This window comes from Somniosus microcephalus, chromosome 6 (genome assembly GCF_052327205.1).
Source record: "Somniosus microcephalus isolate GS21.2 chromosome 6, FLI_Smic_1.0, whole genome shotgun sequence".
Taxonomy (NCBI): domain Eukaryota; kingdom Metazoa; phylum Chordata; class Chondrichthyes; order Squaliformes; family Somniosidae; genus Somniosus; species Somniosus microcephalus.
Genome location: NC_140992.1, coordinates 223,959,229 through 223,979,666, shown reverse-complemented (window position 1 = coordinate 223,979,666; position 20,438 = coordinate 223,959,229). Strand labels below are relative to the sequence as shown.

Sequence of the window (20,438 nt, the reverse complement as noted above, 5' to 3'; positions counted from 1 at the left end):
TTTCAAAGTTTTTTTGCAATTGCTTTTTTGTGAAATGCCTTTTAAACTGCTTGATAGTTGTTTTACATAAACCTTTACCTTATTCCATATGGAAATATCTATTGCACTGCTCTCTTATCTTTTTAACAGCTCCTAGAAAGTGATGCACGATGATCTTTTTTAGAGCTGGGCACATTAACATTATTTAGGGTTTTTGTCCTGTAATGTTATATAATCACAGCGCCACCTCCTGGTACATTACCTTTGGAACTTTGAGACTACTGATAGTTTTTAATATATAACATGATATATTAACGGTAGATCTCTCGTGCTGTTGCTCACAGTAAATCGAAGGAAAAATTCTTTCTTACCTATCTGTTACCTTTATGTTGCTGGTTTTCTGTCTGCTTCTCTCTCCTTATCTTTTCTCCTCTGTTCTTTATTCCCCCTCTTTCTTTCCTTCTATTGTGTGTCTCTTCTTTTACCTCTCACTTTTTTGTTCTCTTTAGGCTGGTGGAGAAGGCACCATATTTTCAGTGGTGGCTTTGGGTTGCTGGGTAGAGAGGGGATCTAGCCAGTGCTGCAGGCTGGTAGGTGATGGGTATCTTTTTAGTTGCAGGTGGGGATCGGAAACCAGGTTACAGGTTGCATTTTCCGATGGCAAATGTGGGATGGTTAGAGAGTTCTTGTTAGGACCAGAGGTGTGCTATAAAGGAATGGGCCTATAGGCACTGTGGAGAGGGAACGGGGCTCAGTCAGCTGGGCTGAAGAGAATTGGGATAAAGGCCAGAGGGGAAAAAGACGGGGCTGGAGGGTACACGGCTCAGCCAGTGGGCACTAAAGGAACAGTAGGGTGGGAGTGTGTGGTGATTTCATTGCGGCTGGCTGGAGCAGCAAAGAAGAACATTTTTAGCCTTTTTTTAATCTTCAGTGATGCATCCTGTGAAGCAGTGGGGCTTAGATGGGTTGCAGCTCAAGGTCAGCAGCGGGACAAATTAAAACAGCGGGCCTAAAGCACCACTGGGGTAGAAGGAAGCGAGTATTTCAGTGGGTCTGGCTATGACCTGAAACAGCTGCAGGCCAAATATAAAAATAATTCTTTTTAATAGGGCAGAGGTGGTGGGGCTCGCAGGTGGCAGGGTGGGTTTATTGGGAAGAGAAAGCTTTAGTGATCAATTGTACTCTGATGCCCCTTTGCAGCAGTAACTGAGGAGTACTCAATGATGGTCATGGTGATGCATTCTTCCATGTACTGAACTTATGCCACCAAAGCAGTGAGTGCAATGGGAAACTTAGAAAGTTAGAGAAAGGACAAGGCAATAGTGCAGGGTAGCGCTAGGGGTAATGATAACCAGAGTGTGACAGGAAGGGACAGAGCATACAAGCATAAGAGTGCACCAGCAAATAGGGTCATGGTAAAATGACAAAATTAAAGGCTCTTTATCTGAATGCACGCAGCATTCGTAACAAGATAGATGAATTGACGGCTCAAATAGAAATAAATGGGTATGATCTGATGGCCATTACAGAGACATGGTTGCAAAGTGACCAAGGCTGGGAACTGAATATTATGGGGTATTTGACATTTCGGAAGGATAGGCAGAAGGAAAAGGAGGTGGGGTAGCTCTGTTAATAAAGGATGAGATCAGTACAATAGTGAGAAATGATCTTGGCTCGGAAGATCAAGATGTAGAATCAGTTTGGGTGGAGATAAGAAATAATAAGGGAAAGAAGTCACTGGTGGGAATAGTCTATAGGCCCCCTAATAGTAGCTACACTGTAGGACAGAGTATAAATCAAGAAATAATGTGGGCTTGTGAGAAAGATACTGCAATAATCGTGGACGATTTTAATTTTCATATAGATTGGACAAATCAAATTGGTAAAGGTAGCCTTGAGGACAAGTTCATTGAGTGTATTCAGGACAGTTTCTTGGAACAATACATTGTGGAACCAACCAGGGAATAGGCTATTTTAGATCTGGTAATATGTAATGAGATAGGATTTACTAATGATCTCATAGTAAAGGATCCTCAAGGGAAGAGTGATCATAACATGATAGAATTTCACATTTAGTTTGAGGGTGAGAAACTTGGGTCTGAAACTAGTGTCTTAAACTTAAATAAAGGCAATTGCAAGGGTATGAAGACAGAGTTGGCTAAAGTGGACTGGGAAAATAGATTAAGAGGTAAGAAGGTAGATAAGCAGTGGCAGACTTTTAAGGAGATATTTCATAACTCAACAAAGATATATTCCAGTGAGAAAGAGACCCTGTGAGAAGGATGAACCATCCGTGGCTAACTAAGGAAGTTAAGGAGGGTATCAAATTGAAAGAAAAGGCATAATTGTTGTGAAGATTAGTGGTAGGCTAGAAGATTGGGACATTTTTAGAAACTTGCAAAGGATGACAAAAAAAGGGAGAAATAGATTGAGAGTAAACTAGCAAGAAATATAAAAACAGACAGGAAGAGCTTCTACAAGTATATAAAAAGGAAGAGTAGCTAAAGTAAATGTTGGTCCCTTAGAGGATGAGACTGGGCAATTAATAATGGGAAACAAGGAAATGGCAGAGACTTTGAACAAATATTTTGTATGTCTTCACGGTTGAAGACACTAAAAGCATCCCAATAATAATGGAAAATCAAGGGGCAAAAGGGAGGGAGGAACTTAAAACAATCACTATGACGAGAGAAAAAGTACTAGGCAAACCAATGGGACTAAAGGCTGACAAGACCCCTGGACCTGATGGCCTGCATCCTAGGGTCTTAAAATAAGTGGCTGTAGAGATAGTGGATGCATTGGTTGTAATCTCCCTAGATTCTGGAAAGGTCCCAGCGGATTGGAAAACCGCAAATGTAACGCCCATTTTCAAGAAAGGAGGGAGATAGAAAGCAGGAAACTATAGGCCAGTTAGCCTAACATCTGTCATTGGGAAAATGCTGGAATCCATTATTAAGGAACTAGTAGCAGGACATTTAGAAAATCATAATACAATCAAGCAGAATCAACATGGTTTTATGGAAGGGCAATCGTGTTTGACAAATTTATTAGAGTTCTTTGAGGATGTAACGAGCAGGGTGGATAAAGGGGAACTAGTGGATGTAGTGCATTTGGATTTCCAAAAGGCATTTGATAATGTGTCACATAAAAGGTTACTGCACAAGAGATGAGCTCATGGTGTTGGGGGAAATATATTAGATTGGATAAAGGATTGGCTAACTAACAGAAAACAGAGAGTCGGGATAAATGGGTAATTTTCAGGTTGGCAAACTGTAACTAGTGGGGTGCCACAAGGGGATCCGTGCTAGGGCCTCAACTATTTACAATCTATATTAATGACTTGGATGAAGGGAATGAGTGTACTGTAGTCAAATTTGCTGATGGTACAAAGATAGGTGGGAAAGCAATTTGTGAGGAGGACACAGAGTCTGCAAAGGAATATAGATAGGTTAAGTGCGTGGGCAAAAATTTGGCAGATGGAGTATAATGTGGGAAAATATGAGGTTATCCACTTCGGTAGGAAGAATAGAAAAGCAAAATATTATTCAAATGGAGAGAGACTACAGAATACTGCAGTACAGAGGGATCTGGGTGTCCTCGTACATGAAACACAAAAAGTTAGCATGCAGGTACAACAAGTAATTAGGAAGGCAAATGGAATGTTGGCCTTTATTGCAAGGGGTGGATGGAGTATAAAAGTAGGGAAGTCTTGCTACAACTGTACAGGGCGTTGGTGAGACCACACCTAGAGTACTGCGTACAGTTTTGGTCTCCTTATTTAGGAGGGATATACTTGCATTGGACAAGGTTCACTAGGTTGATTCCTGGGATGAAGGGGTTGTCTTATGAGGAAAGGTTGAGCAGGTTGGGCCTATATTCATTGGAGTTTAGAAGAATGAGAGGTGATCTTATTGAAACATTAGGATTCAGAGGGGGCTTGACAGGGTAGATGCTGAGAGGATGTTTCCCCTCGTGGGGGAATCTGGAACTAATGGTCATAGTTTCAGAATAAGGGGTCGCCCATTTAAGACTGAGAGGAGGAGGAATTTTTTCTCTGAGGGTCGTGAATCTTTGTAATTCTCTACCCCAGAGAGCTGTGGAGGCTGAGTCATTGAATATATTCAGGACAGAGATAGACCGATTTTTGAACTACAGGGGAGTCGAGAGTTATGGGGAACAGGCAGAAAGTGAAGTTGAGGCCAAGATCAGATCAGGCTCGAGGGGCTGAATGGCCTACTCCTGCTCCTATTTCTTATGTCGCACATTCCCACAGGCAGTCAAAAGCAAGTCCAAGGTTATCTCTGCCAAATTCAAAAAATAAATGGCTCCAAAAAGTTGTTCCCAACTGCTGTAATTGCTTCTCAAACTTTCAGCAATCTTTCACTTAAAAAGCCCAGGCAACAGTTGTGTATTGTATTTCTCATTTAACTTGCCCCTAGTGCAGTATGAGCATAAAACAAGAGCCCTCATTTTAATATGTCACCAGGACCGGATGGGCTGCAGCCTTGGATACTGAGGGAAGTAAGGGTGGAAATTGCAGAGGTACTGGCCATATTCTTCCAAACTTCCTTCGATACAGGGCTGGTGCCAGAGGATTGGAGAATTGCAAATGTTACACCATTGTTCAAAAAAGAGTGCAAGGATAAACCCAACAACTACAGGCCAGTTAGTTTAACCTCGGTGGTGGGGAAGCTTTTAGAAACAATAATCCGGGACAAAATTAACAATCACTTGGACAAGTATGGATTAATTAAGCATGGATTTGTTAAAGGCAAATTGTGTTTAACTAACTTAATTGAGTTTTTTGACGAGGTAACAGAGGGTTAATGAGGGCAGTGCAGTTGATGTGATGTACATGGACTTCCAAAAGGCATTTGATAAAGTGCCACATAATAGGCTTGCCAGAAAAAGTGAAGCCTATGGAATAAAAGTGACAGTGGCAGCATGGATACGAAATTGGCGAAGTGACAGGAAACAGAGAGTAGTGGTGAACGGTTGTTTTTTGGACTGGAGGAAGGTATACAGTGGTGTTCCCCAGGGGTCGGTACTAGGACCACTGCTTTTCTTGATATATGTTAATGACTTAGACTTGGGTGTACAGGGCACAATTTCAAAATTTGCAGATGAGACAAAACTTGGAAGTACTGTATAGTGAACAGCGAGGAGGATAGTGATAGACTTCAAGAAGACCTAGACAGGCTGGTGGAATGGGCGGACACGTGGCAGATGAAATTTAACGCAGAAAAGTGTGAAGTGATACATTTTGGTCGGAAGAATGAGCCGAGGCAATATAAACTAAAGGGTACAATTCTAAAGAGGGTGCATGACAGAGAGACCTGGGGTTATATGTGCACAAATTGTTGAAGGTGGCAGAGCAGGTTGAGAAAGCGGTTAAAAAAGCATACAGGATCCTGGGCTTCATAAATAGAGGCATAGAGCACAAAAACAAGGAGGTTATGATGAACCTTTATTAAACACTGATTCGGCCTCAACTGTGGTATTGTGTCCAATTCTGGGCACCGCACTTTAGGAAGGATGTGAAGGCCTTAGAGAGGGTGCAGAAAAGATTTACAAGAATGGTTCCAGGGATGAGGGACTTCAGCTACATGGATAGACTGGGGTTGTTCTCCTTAGAGCAGAGAAGGTTGAGAGGAGATTTGATAGAGGTGTTCAAAATCATGAGGGGTCCAGACAGAGTAGATAGAGAGAAACTGTTCCCATTGGTGGAAGGGTCAAGAACCAGAGGACACAGATTTAAGGTGATTGGCAGAAGAACCAAAGGTGACATGAGGAAAAACATTTTTACGCAGCGAGTGGTTAGGATCTGGAATTCACCGCCTGAAAGGATGGTGGAGGCAGATTCAATTGTGACCTTCAAAAGGGAATTGGATAAGTACCTGAAAGAAAAACAAATTGCAGGGCTACGGGGAAAGTGTGGGGGAGTGGGACTAGCTGAAGTGCTCTTGCAGAGAGCCGGCATGGGCTCGGCGGGCTGAATGGCTTCCTTCTGTGCTGTAACCATTCTATGATTCTAGGTGGTAGGGACTTGGCGGGTTTTGCACAAATGAAATTGCAGGGTGTTGGTCAAAGGATCTCTTTCTAGGTACTTTCTCTGTTGACTGACTCTCCCTTTCGGAAACCTTACCAATTTGATGCCTGGTAAAGCACTGAGCCATAGAGATCAAGACGTTACTAGGTTCGATCCTTGGATTTTGCTTCTCCGTTAGATGCATGTCAAAATCAGGTTTTCAGTCTCTAGGTTTAAACCTGTAAATAAAAGAACTCCCAAGCTAATAAATATCGCTATGAAATAAAGCCAGTAAAATTATTTGGAGACTGAGGATAAGTTCATGTAAAAATGTCTTTATTATATTAACTTGGTTATATTTTTATGTCAGTGAAACAAAGAGCCTGTATATTCAAATAAATGGATTGGTTTGGCTTGGCTTTTGTTGCACCATGTAATTGAAAAAACTGACTGCGTAGAGAGTGCTGTTTGCCAGTTCTCAGTCATTTAGTAGAGGACTAATGCTAACATGTACCTTTTTAATTTTGAGAAGCGTTCAGTACTGGACTAGCATGACCAGCTTGTGTGTTTGTTTGCTTCTCCTTTTTGTTTAATTTTTTTTATCAATTACATGAACTGCCTTCACTTTGCAGTCTCTTGGTCTTCAAATGTCTAAGTAATGTTGAAATTTGTGGAGTGCAAATTTCCATTAGTGTTAAATTTTTAACTAGACTCAAAAAATGATACACTAATTCTCTTCATTCTCTGCTATTCAGTGATATAGACTTAGTGGTGTTTGGGAAATGGGAGACTCTACCACTGTGGACTTTAGAGGAAGCACTTAGGAAACACAGTGTGGCTGATGAGAGCTCTGTGAAAGTATTGGATAAAGCAACTGTAAGTACCTGGAAGTTTAATTCTTGTATAATTATTCCTTTTGTGTCTGTTTAAAAAGGGTGGCAAGAGCAAAGAAATAGGATTTCAGTATTTGTTGTGAATAAAGAACCTGTCTAATGTCAAAGAAATATGGGTGGCGTTTTTAATGGAGAGCGGATTGGTGCGTGGTGGATGTCGAGGCAGGCAGAGCATCCGAATGATATCATTGGAGCGAGGCCTGGCAGATTGCGTCAGCAGCAGGCCACCTGCCCACCTTTTTAATGCAATCGCCACGTGGCAGTCCTGCGGCATCATATTTAAAGGGAGAATGCATCTCTTAAAGGGAGGTTGCATTCACTGAATTTAAACACTTTTTTAAATTTCTGATTCTGTTACTTCAAGACGTTGGAGATGGCTGGAATGAGGGGGAAGGTTGCCCCCAGTTTTCAGATGCCTCCTTGGAGGTGTTGTTGGCAGAGGTCAGGACTAGGAGGCATGTGCTTTTCCCACAAAGTGGGAAGATGATGCCAAACAGTCTCACTAAGTAAGCCTGGAAAGAGGTATCAAATGAAGTGTTGCAGGAGCATCTCCAAGAACCTACAGTGCAGGAAGAGATTCAGTGACCTCATAAGATCAGCAAAGGTAAGGCCAGTTCCTCCTTTCTCCTTCTCTTGCATTGCATGTGGTCACAGCTCCTCTCCTTTCTCCTCCACCATTCAGAGCAATTACCACCCCTGCATCACATCCCTCCCCACCAATCACAAGTGCATACTATATCACCTTTCATTCTCACTCACAATACCACCTCATTCTTGCTTCTAACACACACCCATCTGCTGCTTGCTGCCTTCACTGCTTCCACTAACGGCATGCCTTTCTCACCTGGTGTCAGTAGCAGAACCTGCACCTCTCCTCATCACTCCGACCTTAATTTACACTCAAGCCACTTGCTTCAGAATCAATACCTGAGCAGGAGGCACTGCAGATCAATGGGACAGCAAGAGAAAACAGCATTGGAAATGGCAAGGCTGGCAGCCTCTCTGAGTAGGGTGACTGCCTATCACTTGTACCCCATCATGTACCACAAGCAATCTCTCCTTCAGTTGACTTCAAAATCTCAATCATTATGGTCAAGCTTTTCATGTCCATTCTCTCATTGCCATCCTAACTCTTGTCCCTTTTTTTCCCAGCAGCATAAACCTACTCAAGAAGCTCACGAAGAAGACTCCCCAGAGAATGGCAACCCTCCGGAGGAAGCATAGACAATTGTGTTCAGCCCTACCAAGCACCAGCACTGGGATTGGCACCATGGGTGGGGTAGATAGTGAGTTAGAAGGGCCTGCACCTGGTGAGAAACACACTACACAACACAAGGGAGCAAGAACAGATGCTGGTGGCAGGGACAGCCCAGGAGACAACTTGCCCCCTCCTAGCTCTGCTGAGCAGGACAGAGATGCGAACCCCCGGGGTCCAACCACAAAATGAAAAATGCTTGAGAGACACCAGTGATTGTATGAGTTATTGGAAGGCCTACCAAAGAGTTTGAACGCCGTGCTTCAGTTTATGGAGGCGCCTACATTCAGCATATGTGGAGTTCTGTTGCATCGCATTTCAACTCTGCAATGTGGCCACTTCCAGGGATACTGCAACTGGACCCTCACAGCAAGAGTCTGTGTTACCAGACTTGCAGCTTTGATGGATGCTCCAAAGGCTCCCATCCAGACTCTGGGCTCCAACATCTGTTTCACCTTGGAGAGACGGGTGTACCAGATGCATAGATGGGTGGACCACATGGACAAGGGCTTTCCAGGCACCACTCATCTCCTGCAATCTGCTCTCCCAGATCAGTTGGAGTGATGAGCTGCAGCCCTATGCTACAGGACAGGCAAGTGTTGCCCTCTCTCAGGGTGGCAGCACATCTGCACTCACCAACCCCTCAACCAATACTTTCCATGATGCTTGAAAGACAGCTGGGCCAGACTGCACTGAAGAGCTACAGTCTGCAACCCATGCCCTCATGGGCTCGAGCTCGCAGAGGCCCCTGGCCACAATCAACTCAAGGGGACTACCACCATCCACAGCAGCTCTATTGCTACTCCACTGGAGTACTACTGGTACTCCGTAGAAGTAGCAGTGAGTCAACCTTCTTTCAAAAAGGCATTATGGGTTGACGCTTGGGTGATTAATGATTTGACGCAACTGATTGTGTTTGGGTGCACATTAAAACCTTCATCACTTTTGGCACATTGGTCTGCAGTGTGTTTGTAGAGCAGCTTATGAACCTGCCTTGCCAGTAAATAATTGATGTAAAAGTTGGCTAAATGATTTCAGTATTATACAATGCAGGTTACTAAGAATGTTAATACTGATGGTTTTAGTTTCAGTTTTTAGGGCAGGAAACTGAGCAGCTCACCTGAAGCATTGAGCAATTAATTCATCCCTTGCACCTCTGGTATAACCTTTTTGTTTTTTTTTGATGCATCAGGTGCCTATTATCAAACTAACAGACTCTTATACTGAAGTAAAAGTTGACATCAGCTTCAATGTACAAAATGGAGTAAAGGCTGCTCAGCTTATCCGTGAATTTATCAAGGTCAGAAGATTCTGTATTTTCATCTGTTATATGTGGTATAGATTTATTAATTGTGTTGGTTGAGGGATAGATGCATTTAAGGGGAGGCTAAACAAGCATATGAGGGAAAAGGGAATAGAGGGTTATGCTGATAGATTTAGATGAGGAAAGACTGGAGGAGGCTCATGTGGAGCATAAACGCCGGCATGGACTGGTTGGGCAGAATGGCCTGTTTCTGTGCTGTATATCCTATGTAAAATGTTGGCCAGGACACCGGGGAGAATTCCCCTGTTCTTCTTTGAAATAGTGCTGTGGGATCTTTTACTTACACATGAGAGGGAAGATGGGGCCTCGGTTTAAATGTGGTTACCTACTCGCATAAATTGGCAATGCAGCCAAAGTATCTGTAGCCTCAGTCAAGCGTTTACCTATAGGTGGTTTCAGTTCTGAATTTCATGGATGTTGTACTGCTAAGACAGTAAGGTGATTCTAAAGATGAATCACACTTATTTCCCATGTGATGACTGAAAAGGATCTAAGAAAAATTAATGACCAGAAAGGCCATTTGTCTGGTGCCCTGACTTTCCCTTTATAGCATCCAACTTTATTTTGGATGTTCTAATCTATTTGTATCTATTCCCTACCTGGTTGATTGTTTTAAACATTTATTGCTCTTTTGACCAAAAAGAAAACTCTTGCTGATAAACTATTTTTAAACTGTTTCTCACTAATTTAAATTTATGTCTTCTGTTCTTGTATTTCTTGCATAAATGAAAGTAATATTTAATGTTTACCTGATCTATATCATTTGACACTTTGTACACCTCAATGTTGTATGTTCTTTCTAGACTGTAGACATTTCCTCACAGCACAGCCCTTTACATCTGGGATCAGCCTTGTTGCTCCTCTCTGACTGACTACACTAAAATGCTTGCATCTATTTTTTATGGTGTGGTGACCAGAATTCAACACACTATTCCGAATGCACCCAAGGATTCTATTTGCTTTTTTGATTGATTCACCATATTGTCCTGATATTAAAAGTAATGAGTCAGCCATCACTCCTAGGCCTCTTTCCAAGTTTACCAATTCAATCCTATTCATTTTATGCTTTTTTTTTATTGTTAAATTTCAACTGTCATTTATCTGCCGAGTTACTTAGCCAATCTAAATCATTCCACACATTGTTTTTTCAACAGCCTCTTTTTCTACTGCTATCCCTACTTTAGTGTTGTCACATATTTTACAAGCTTATGTTTAGTTTTGATACATATTTGTATCCCTGCTTCCTGTTTTGTGATTGACTTCTGATCTAGTCCCATGTTCTACCCGAGATTTTTTTTTAGTTTTAATTAACATTTTTTCACTTGGGACTTTGTTAAAAGCTTTCTGATAAACTTATGGCCTCACAGCTTACTCACTACTGATGTTAGGCTGATGGGTCTATAGTTGTTTGGTTTATCCCTTCCTACTTGAATAGAAATGTTGTACAAAAAAAGGCAAATTTACATTGTTAAAATTAAATTTTAGTTACCAACCTTAATTAATTTGTTTTTGTTCCAGCTAAATAAAATATATTGAAGTAGAAAAAATCTAGAAACTGAAAATATAATAGAGTAGTCATCACGTATTTCAAAAGGGAAGGTCATGTTTGAGCAACCTTATTGAATTCTTTGAAGAAGTAACAGAAAGAGTAGCCAAGGGTAATGCAGTAGATGTAATATATTTGGATTTTCAAAAGGCCTTCGATAAGGTACCACATAGTAGACTCATGACTAAGGGTGTCTCATGGAATCGGGGGACAAGTAGCAGAATGGATAGCAAGCTGACTACAAAACAGAAAATGGAGAGTAGGGGTTAAGGGTAGTTACTCAGACTGGCAAAAGGTGGGAATTGGTTTTCCACAAGGATTGGTGCTGGGACCACTGTTGTTCACCATTTACATAAATGATTTGGACGTGGGGAATCAGAAGTATTATATCAAAATTTGTGAATGACACCAGATTGAGGGTTATAGTTAATGCTGAGGACTACTGCGACAAAATATAAGACATAAACTTGCAGAATAGGCATGTAATTGGCAAAATAATTTCAATAAAGGTAAGTGTGAGGTGATGCCTTTGGTAGGAAAAATAAAGAGACTCCCCATACTCAGAAAATGGAGTAGAGGAGCAAAGGGATCTAAGGGTACAGATACATAAATCACTAAAAGTAGCGACACAGGTTAATAAGGCCATTTAAAAAAAAAAAAAAGCAAACGAAGCACTAGGGTTTATTTAGAAACATAGCAACATAGAAGATAGGAGCAGGAGTAGGCCATTCGGCCCCTCGAGCCTGTTCCACCATTTAATGAGATCATGGCTGATCATCCAGATTCAGTACCCTGTCCCTGCTTTCTCCCCATATCCCTTGATCCCTTTAGACTTAAGAAATATATCTAACTCCTTCTTAAATATATTTAATGAATTGGCCTCAACTGCCTTTTGTGGTAGAGAACTCCACAGGTTCACCACTCTCTGGGTGAAGAAATTCCTCCTCATCTCTGTCCTAAATGGCTTACCCCTTATCCTTAGACTGTGACCCCTGGTTCTGGACTCCCCTGCCATCGGGAACATCCTTCCTGCATCTAGTCTGTCTAGTTCTGTTAGAATTTTATAAGTTTCAATGAGATCCCCTCTCATTCTTCTAAACTCCAGCGAATATAAGCCTAATCGACCCAATCTCTCCTCATATGCCATTCCTGCCATCCCATTTCTAGAGGGATAGAATTGAAAAGCAGAGAAATAATGTTAAACTTGTATTGAACCTTGGTTAGACCACATTTGGAGTACTGTGCATAGTTCTGGTCTCCATATGATATGAAGACTATCAGGAAATATTGAACAGGCTGTGTAGCTCTTTTCTCTAGAAAAGGAGCTGGTCTCACCTGTGAACACTTCACTTAGGTCTCTCTCTGAGGAGTGACCTGATAGAGGTCTTTAAGATTATGAAAGGGTTATGATAGAGTAGACGTAGAGAAGATGTTTCCACTTGGGGGAGACCAAAGCTAGGGGCCATAAATATAAGATAGTCACTAAAATCGAATGGGGCATTCAGGAGAAACTTCTTTACCCAAAGAACGGTGAGAATGTGGAATGCGTTACCACAGGGAGTAGTTGAGACGAATAGCATAGATGCCTTTAAGGGGAAGCTAAATAAAGACATGAGGGAGAAAGGAAAAGAGGTTTTGCTGATAGGGTTAGATGAATTCGGGTGGGAGGAGGTTCATGTGGAGCATAAAATCTGGCACAGATCAGTTGGACCGAATAGCCTGTTTCTATGCTGTATGTAATTCTATACAACTGTGTAGTAGTATGTTGCAGAGTTATTATTGTTATCTGCACTCTTGAACTTTTGCTTCTCCTCTTCCCATGTCCTTGTTTGTGTTTCCTTTCAGATTTCCTAAAGTACTGAATAAAGGATGAATGTTATTTTGATATGACAGTTTCCACTTTACAGCTAACAAACGTTTACTTTTTTGTAGAAGTTTCCAGTGCTCCCGTACCTGGTTCTAGTGCTGAAGCAGTTCTTGCTGCAGAGAGACCTAAATGAAGTGTTCACAGGCGGGATTGGCTCCTACAGTCTATTCCTAATGGCTGTTAGCTTTCTACAGGTGAAAATCTTTCTCCTTTTTCTTACTGTTTCATGCTCTCTTTTCTCTGTTCTGGCTTGATTTTTACCCCTCACTTTTCTTTTTCCTCTCGCTCTTTCTTTCATTCCTTCTTCCCCTTATCACTCTTTCATCTTCCCCTCCCTCTTCCTTCTCCACTCCTTGAAGATGAATTGACCTGACATCATAGAATTCTGTTGGTACTTTCAACAGCAACCATTGATATTTTGCAACCATGAAAGTGAATATTTCTTCCTCTCCTGATCATGTTGTGCATTCAATTAATATGAATAATTGTCATCAGAAAAATTGTCACTGCTGATTTTGCCTATTGTCTGTGTGTCCACTTAGTTTCATAGGAATATAGAAACAAGAGTGAAATCCCTCAAGCCTGTTCTGCCATTCAATTAGAGCATGCCTAATCTGTACTTCTACTCCATTTACTTGCCTTTGATCCACATCCCTTGATACCTTACCTAATAAAAAAAATCTGACTATTTCCACCTTGAATATTTCAGTGGACGCTGGATTTGCACGCTTTTGGGAGAGAGAATTCCACATTTCCGCTACCCATTGTGTGGAAAAAGTGCTCCTGATTTCACTCCAGAATGCCTTAACTCTAACTTTAAGATTGTGCCCCCTTGTTATAAATTCCCCCACCAGAGGAAATAGCTTCTCTGTATCTGTATTGAAACCTTTTATCATTTTAAACACCTCAATTAGATCGCCCCTTTTAAACTTAAGGGAATACAACCCACGTTTATGCAACCCCCTCGAAGGCCAATATATTCTTCCTGAGGTGCAGTGCCCAAAACTGAACGAGGTACTCCAGATGGGGTCTGACCAATGCTCTGTTCAACTGAAGCATCACCCCCTCCCCTTTGTATTACAGCCTTCTTATGATAAAAGCCAAAATTCCATTAACCTTTTTGATTTTTTTTGTACCTGTATACAGGAAACTTGATATCCGGCACTGACGGGACTGAGCTGTTGCCGTCCCATCAAAACTGCCGGACAAACCAGCGCTAATGTTGAAACATACGTATCTGGCAACAAACCCTGTTGCTTAGCAACAGCTTCTAAACAGTCGGCCGTACCTTGCAAGTGTCTCTCTAGCTTAGCAACAGCTTCAGCGCGACCTTGCAGAGCCTGACTGGTGGGGAAAAAAAAGCAACGAAAAGAAAAAAAAACCCTAAGGAAACGCTCCTGATTTTTGCTGGTGGATCAAGCATTCCGGACAGTTAACCTCTGGATAAACCAAAGTTTCCTGTACTAGCTTTTAGTGATTTGTGTACCTGGACACCCAAATCCCTTTGCTTTTCCATAGTTCTTAGTGTCTCATCATTAAGAAAATACTCCAATTTTTCTTTCATGGATCCATAGTGGATGACCTCGCGCTTCCCCACATTGAACTCCATCTGCCACAGTATTGCCTACTCATTTAGTCTTTCAATGTTCTGTTGTAACTTCTTGCTTCCATCTACACCTTACTGTGCTTCTTAACTTAATGTCATATGCAAAACTGGATATACAACTCTCTAATCCTTCATCTAAGTCATTGATATATATGGTGAATAGCTGAGTGCCCAGTACAGATCCCGGAGGAACACCAGTCGTCACATCCTGCCAATCAGAGAATGAACACTTTATCCCTACTCTCTGTCTCCTACCACACAACCAATGTCACAAGTTACTCTAATGCTCTCTTGTTTTTGCTAATAGTTTCTTGTGCAGAACCTTAACAAATTCCTTGTGGAAGTCCATGTAGACAACACCCATAGAAAATCCCCTGTCTACAATGTTCAGATGCTCAGTCATTTTGTTCTTGATGATCGAATCCAGTAACTTCCCCACAACTGAGAAAAACTGACTAGTCTGTAATTTTGTGGTTTCTCCCTCCCTCCTGCCTTAAATAATGGAGTGACGTTTGCAATTTTTCAATCTAAAGACACAATTCCCAAATCTAGAGGGTTTTAGAAAATTATGACTAATGCACCTGCAAATTCCCCACCTTTTTTCTTTTAATACCCTAAAGTGGAAGCATTCAAACCCTGGAGATTTGTCTGTCTCAAGTCCAGTTATTTTCTCCCATTACTATTTCTTTTACTTTTTTTAATCCAGTAAGTTCCTCCCCTTGACTTATTTTTAGGTTCACTTGTATAACTGGTATTTTATCCTCTTCCGCTCCTGTGAAAACAGATACAAAGTATTCATTTACCAAGTCTTCCATTTCCATTTTCTCCATTATAGTATCGCTTGCATCAATCTTTAAAGGGCCCACATCCCCTCTTAGCACTCTTTCACAAAATATTCCTAGAGTCAGATTGTTAACTAATTCTGGTTTGTTACTCATCTCTATGATGGCCTTATTCTTTGTTGATTCTAAAACAATGTACCAGAAAACTGTCCTGAAAACATTCTAGAAAATAAACAGTATAATCTTGTTTTTTTTCCCTCCCCTTCCCACCATAAAACACCTCATCGAAGTAAACTATTGCCTCAGTAGCAATGCATCACTGAGCAGTTATCCATTATTTCTTACACCCATAAAATAAACTAGATAATAAACTGTTGGATGTGCAGTATCCTGGGTCTTATTAAAAGGCAGAGGTATTTTTTAATGCCACCATATCTGAAGTGGTTTGCTGCTTCACTGCTAGCCAGAGGTTGCATTTCAGTCCCAGCCTAGCTGCTAGTTATTGTTAGGAATGTGTCTCCTTCTTTCTCACTAGAGATGCTAGATATGAGATGCCTTTCCATAACATACATTCTGAGGAATTGAATAAATCCTAACCCACTACAAGTCTCTGTTCAGTTTTTGCACCCACTCACTTAAGAGTTATAGATTAGTCCATAGCCCAGACTGTTGTATCCTCCTGACTTGAAGGCGTCTTTATGGTTTTAGTTAGCTACTTAAAGAAGATAGAAGCCCTTTTTAAAAAGAATAAATAAAGGTTCAGTATCTTTTGTTTTACATAAAATCAAAACATCTAACTTAATCGATAATGTTCCTTTGCTTATAGTTACATCCTCGAGAAGATGTCTGCAACTCTGATGCTAATCTTGGAGTGCTTCTAATTGAATTTTTTGAATTGTACGGAAGACATTTTAATTATCTTAAGACTGGTATTCGGATAAATGATGGGGGCTCATACGTTGCTAAGGATGAAGTGCAAAAAATTATGGCTGATGGATACAGGCCATCAATGCTGTATATCGAGGATCCACTGCAGCAAGGTAATACTTTAACGGTGTTTTGATAGTTTAAAAATTAAAACTACTGAAGTGAACCTTAAGATTATAGATTATGTGGAAGATATAGATTCAGGTAATCAGTTAGAAATAAGGCACATTTATTTTGCAATAACACACTTAAATGTTTTCTTACATTTCCTGTAGAGTGTTACTGATGCATGGGAGTTATTATCAGGTAGTGCTCTCACTGGGGCATTGTAACTCTTCTGAATGTTGATGAAGTAAAAGCCATGAAATTATTCTTATGTTTTCTAAATAAACTTAGGCACTGTAGTTTCATTTATTTGTATTATCTCTGACATTACTAAGTAAATGTAATTGCTATGCATAGAAAAGCATTTTTGTATGTTGTGTGTTTTCATTATATACTTGTAAAGACAGTTTGTGAATTTTGACAATTATTTAGCTGCAAAAATTGTGACTTTTTTTGACATTATGCATGATGTACAGTAATGAGTTAGCAACAAACAATAGAATAACAATGAATTGATGGCATTTGTTCATAAAGTGTATTTATTAGTTTAATTATGTGAATTTACATGAATTATGGCTTAACAACAATAACTTGCATTTATATAGCACCTTTAATGTAGTAAAACATCACAAGGCGCTTCACAGGAGTATTAAAAGACAAAAAATTTAACACCGAGCCACATAAGGAGAAATTTGGGCAGGTGACCAAAAGCTTGGTTAAAGAGGTAGGTTTTAAGGAGTGTCTTAAAGGAAGAAAGAGAGGTAGCGAGGCAGAGAAGTTTAGGCAGTGAATTCCAGAGCTTAGGGCCTAGGCAACAGAAGGCACGGCCACCAATGGTTGAGCGATTTATAATCGGGGATGCTCAAGGGCAGAATTAGAGGAGCGCACATATCTCGGTGGGGGTGGGAGGGTTGTGGGGCTGAAGGAGATTAGAGATAGGGAGGGGCGAGGCCATGGAGGGATTTGAAAACGAGAATGAGAATTTTGAAATCTGGAGCCAATGTAGGTCAGCGAGCACAAGGGTGATGGGTGAACGGGACTTGGTGTGAGTTAGGACACTGGCAGCCAAGTTTTGGATCACCAAGTTTACGTAGGGCAGAATGTGGGAGGCCAGCCAGGAGTGCGTTGGAATAGTCAAGTCTAGAGGTAACAGGCATGGATGAAGGTTTTGGCAGCAGATGAGCTGAGGAGCAAGGGCAGAGACGGGCGATATTACCAAGGTGGAAATAGGCGGTCTTAGATATGCCACGGATATGTGGTCGGAAGCTCATTTCAGGGTCAAATATGACACCAAGGTTGCAAACAGTGTGGTTCAGCCTCAGACAGATGTTAGGGAGAGGTATGGAGTCAGTGGTTAGGGAACGGCGTTTGTGGTGGGGACTGAAAACTTCGGTCTTCCTAAGATTTAATTGGAGAAAATTTCTGCTTATCCAGAACTGGATGTCGGACAAGCAGTCTGACAATTTAGAGATCGTGGAGGGACCGAGAGAAGTGGTAGTGAGGTAGAGCTGGGTGTCGTCAGCGTACATGTGGAAACTGACGCTGTGTTTTCGGATGATGTCGCCAAGGGGCAACATGTAGATGAGAAATAGGAGGAGGCCAAGAATAGATCCTTGGGGGGACACCAGAGGTAATGATGCGGGAGCCGGAAGAGAAGCCGTTGCAGGTGATTCTCTTCTATTAACATTTAATGCTAATTAACCCATTTGGAGCAATACAAAAATTTACTCCGCTGGCCAGTCAGGCTGCAGGAGCACTAACAAGTATACTTGTCATCAGAGTTTCTTCCTGTTTTGACTCCCTAAAATGCATCAAAGGTTGACCTGATCACATGTCCATCTTCCAAGTTTGGTCCTTCAATTAATTGGAATCTTTAAAGTTGATTTAAATCAATAAAAATCAATTAAAAAAAAATTGTTAACCCCACCTCCAAACTAGAGAGCAGAAACAAAATAGAATAAGAAAGTAGGTAAAAGATTTCAAAGTTAGGATTAAAAAGATTTGAATAAATTAGGTACAAGGAAGTAAAGTCAAGGTTATATATATTTCCAAATATGCTGGTACAAGGCTGTCTGCATGAAAGATTCCCTTAAATTCAGTCTGCTATTGGACAGCTAGTTTAGCATGTGTTCGATGAAGTAAAAATAATGTTTTATTTAGGTTATACAGTCTTGATTTCTTCATACTGTCAATTAAAATAAACCAATTAAATTAGAAAGTGTTAAAATAATATGGCCAGTGCAGGAGACTAAAGTTTTTTAATATTGAATTATCATAGAATCCTACAACCATGCAGCACAGAAGGAAGCCAATCGGCCCATCACGCCTGTGCCAGCTCTTTGAAAGAGCGATCCAATTAGTTCCATTCCCCTGCACTGTCCACATAGCCCTTCAAGATTTATCTAATTTCCTTTTGAGAGTTACTATTGAATCTGTTTCCACCACCTTTCAGGCCGTGCATTCCAGATCACAACAACTCGCTGTATGAAGAAAAAAAAATCCCTCGTGTTGCCTCTAATTCTTCTGCCTGTCGCCATAAATCTGTGTCCTCTGGTTACTGACCCATCTGTCACTGGAAACAGTTTCTCCTTATTTACTCTATCAAAACCATTCATGACTTTGAACACCTCTATCACATTTCCTCTTAACATTCTCTGCTTTAAGGAGAACAACCCCAGCTTCTCCAGTCTCTCCACATAACTGAAGTCTTTCATCCCTGGTACTATTCCAGTAAATCTCTTGCGCGCTTCTGTAAGGCCTTGACATCTTAAAGTGTGGTGTCCAGAATTGAACTCCAGCTGAGGCCTAACCAGTATTTCATAAAGGCTTAGCACAACTTCCTTGCTTTTGTACTCTGCCTCTATTAATAAAGCCAAGGCTCCAATAAGCTTTTTTTAACGGCCTTCTCAACTTGTCCTGCCACCTTCAAAGATTTGTGTACATACACCCCCAGATCTCTGTTTCTGCACCCCCTTTAAAATTGTACCATTTAGTTTATATTGCCTCACCTCATTCTTCCTATCAAAATGTATCACTTCACACTTCTCTGCATTAAATTTCATCTGCCATGTGCCTGCCCATTTCACCAGTCCGTCTGTGTCCTCCTGCAGTCTGTTGCTAACCTCCTCACTGTTTACTACATTTCCGATTTCATGTCATCTGCAAGCTTTGAAATTATGCCCTATATACCCAAGTCCAGGCCATTAATATATATCAAAAAGAGCAGTGGTCATAATAGTGCCCTCTGGGGAACACCACTGTATACTTCCCTCCAGTCTGAAAAACAATCAGGAAACATTTCTCACCAGAAAATGTTGCATTCATTTCTTTCCCAACCAATGGTCACATCAGGATTTTAAAAAAAAATTAAGAACTGCAATTCCTGTAAAATTTGAAGGAAACACTAAAAATGAAGAGAGTACTGTTGGGCAAACAAACCATTGATTGAAAACATTGGCAGAGACATATAAGAAAAACTGTAAAACTCAAATTATTTTAATTTTTATATTTAAAAAATCCAACATTAATTTTCTTCTGAGGAAATGAGACTCTATGCTAGTAAAATTAAATTTTTAGGGCCAGAGAGGTTGTTCAGTAATTATCACTTATTAAGCCATTAAAAACTCACTTACTCCTGATTGCATTAGCCCTAACTTCTTTCATCTCTCTAATGCAAGACTAGTGGTAAATTACCCCAAGTTCATGCCACTACAGTGATTTCTGTGCAGATTCCATCAGCGAAGACTTTAACAACGCAGCCTGTGAAGGAACAGGGTATCACCGACAGCAACGTCTAGATTTCAACATTTAACTGCGCATGTGCAGACGCCAGAAGTTGCTGTCAGTTTTACCCTGTAATTAGTGCAGCTAAATCTGGGCCAATGCATTTTGACTTGGTGAAATATAGTCTGTTTTATTGTCTGGAGTTATTTTTACACACAGCATGCATAAAGTGTGTTAAGTGATTTATTTTTCTCTCTTTTTAAAGGAAATGATGTTGGTAGGAGTTCATATGGTGCCATGCAGGTAAAGCAAGCCTTTGATTATGCCTATGTTGTTCTAAGTCACGCTGTGTCTCCAATTACAAAGTATTACCCAAACAGAGAATGTGAAAGGTAAGAAGCTA

The 20,438-nt window shown here is 40.8% G+C and overlaps 1 protein-coding gene across 2 annotated transcripts in view; it reads left to right on the top strand.

The window, feature by feature from the left end:
• tent4b (terminal nucleotidyltransferase 4B) overlaps positions 1-20,438 on the top strand; it is a 66,657-nt gene that overhangs the window by 34,661 nt on the left and 11,558 nt on the right. For both annotated transcript variants that reach the window (XM_085991470.1, XM_085991469.1), the window contains exons 4-8: positions 6,763-6,883; positions 9,348-9,455; positions 12,958-13,086; positions 16,107-16,320; positions 20,301-20,427. In XM_085991470.1, the coding sequence (XP_085847596.1) occupies positions 6,763-6,883; positions 9,348-9,455; positions 12,958-13,086; positions 16,107-16,320; positions 20,301-20,427 (699 nt within the window). The remainder of the gene's footprint in view (positions 1-6,762; positions 6,884-9,347; positions 9,456-12,957; positions 13,087-16,106; positions 16,321-20,300; positions 20,428-20,438) is intronic.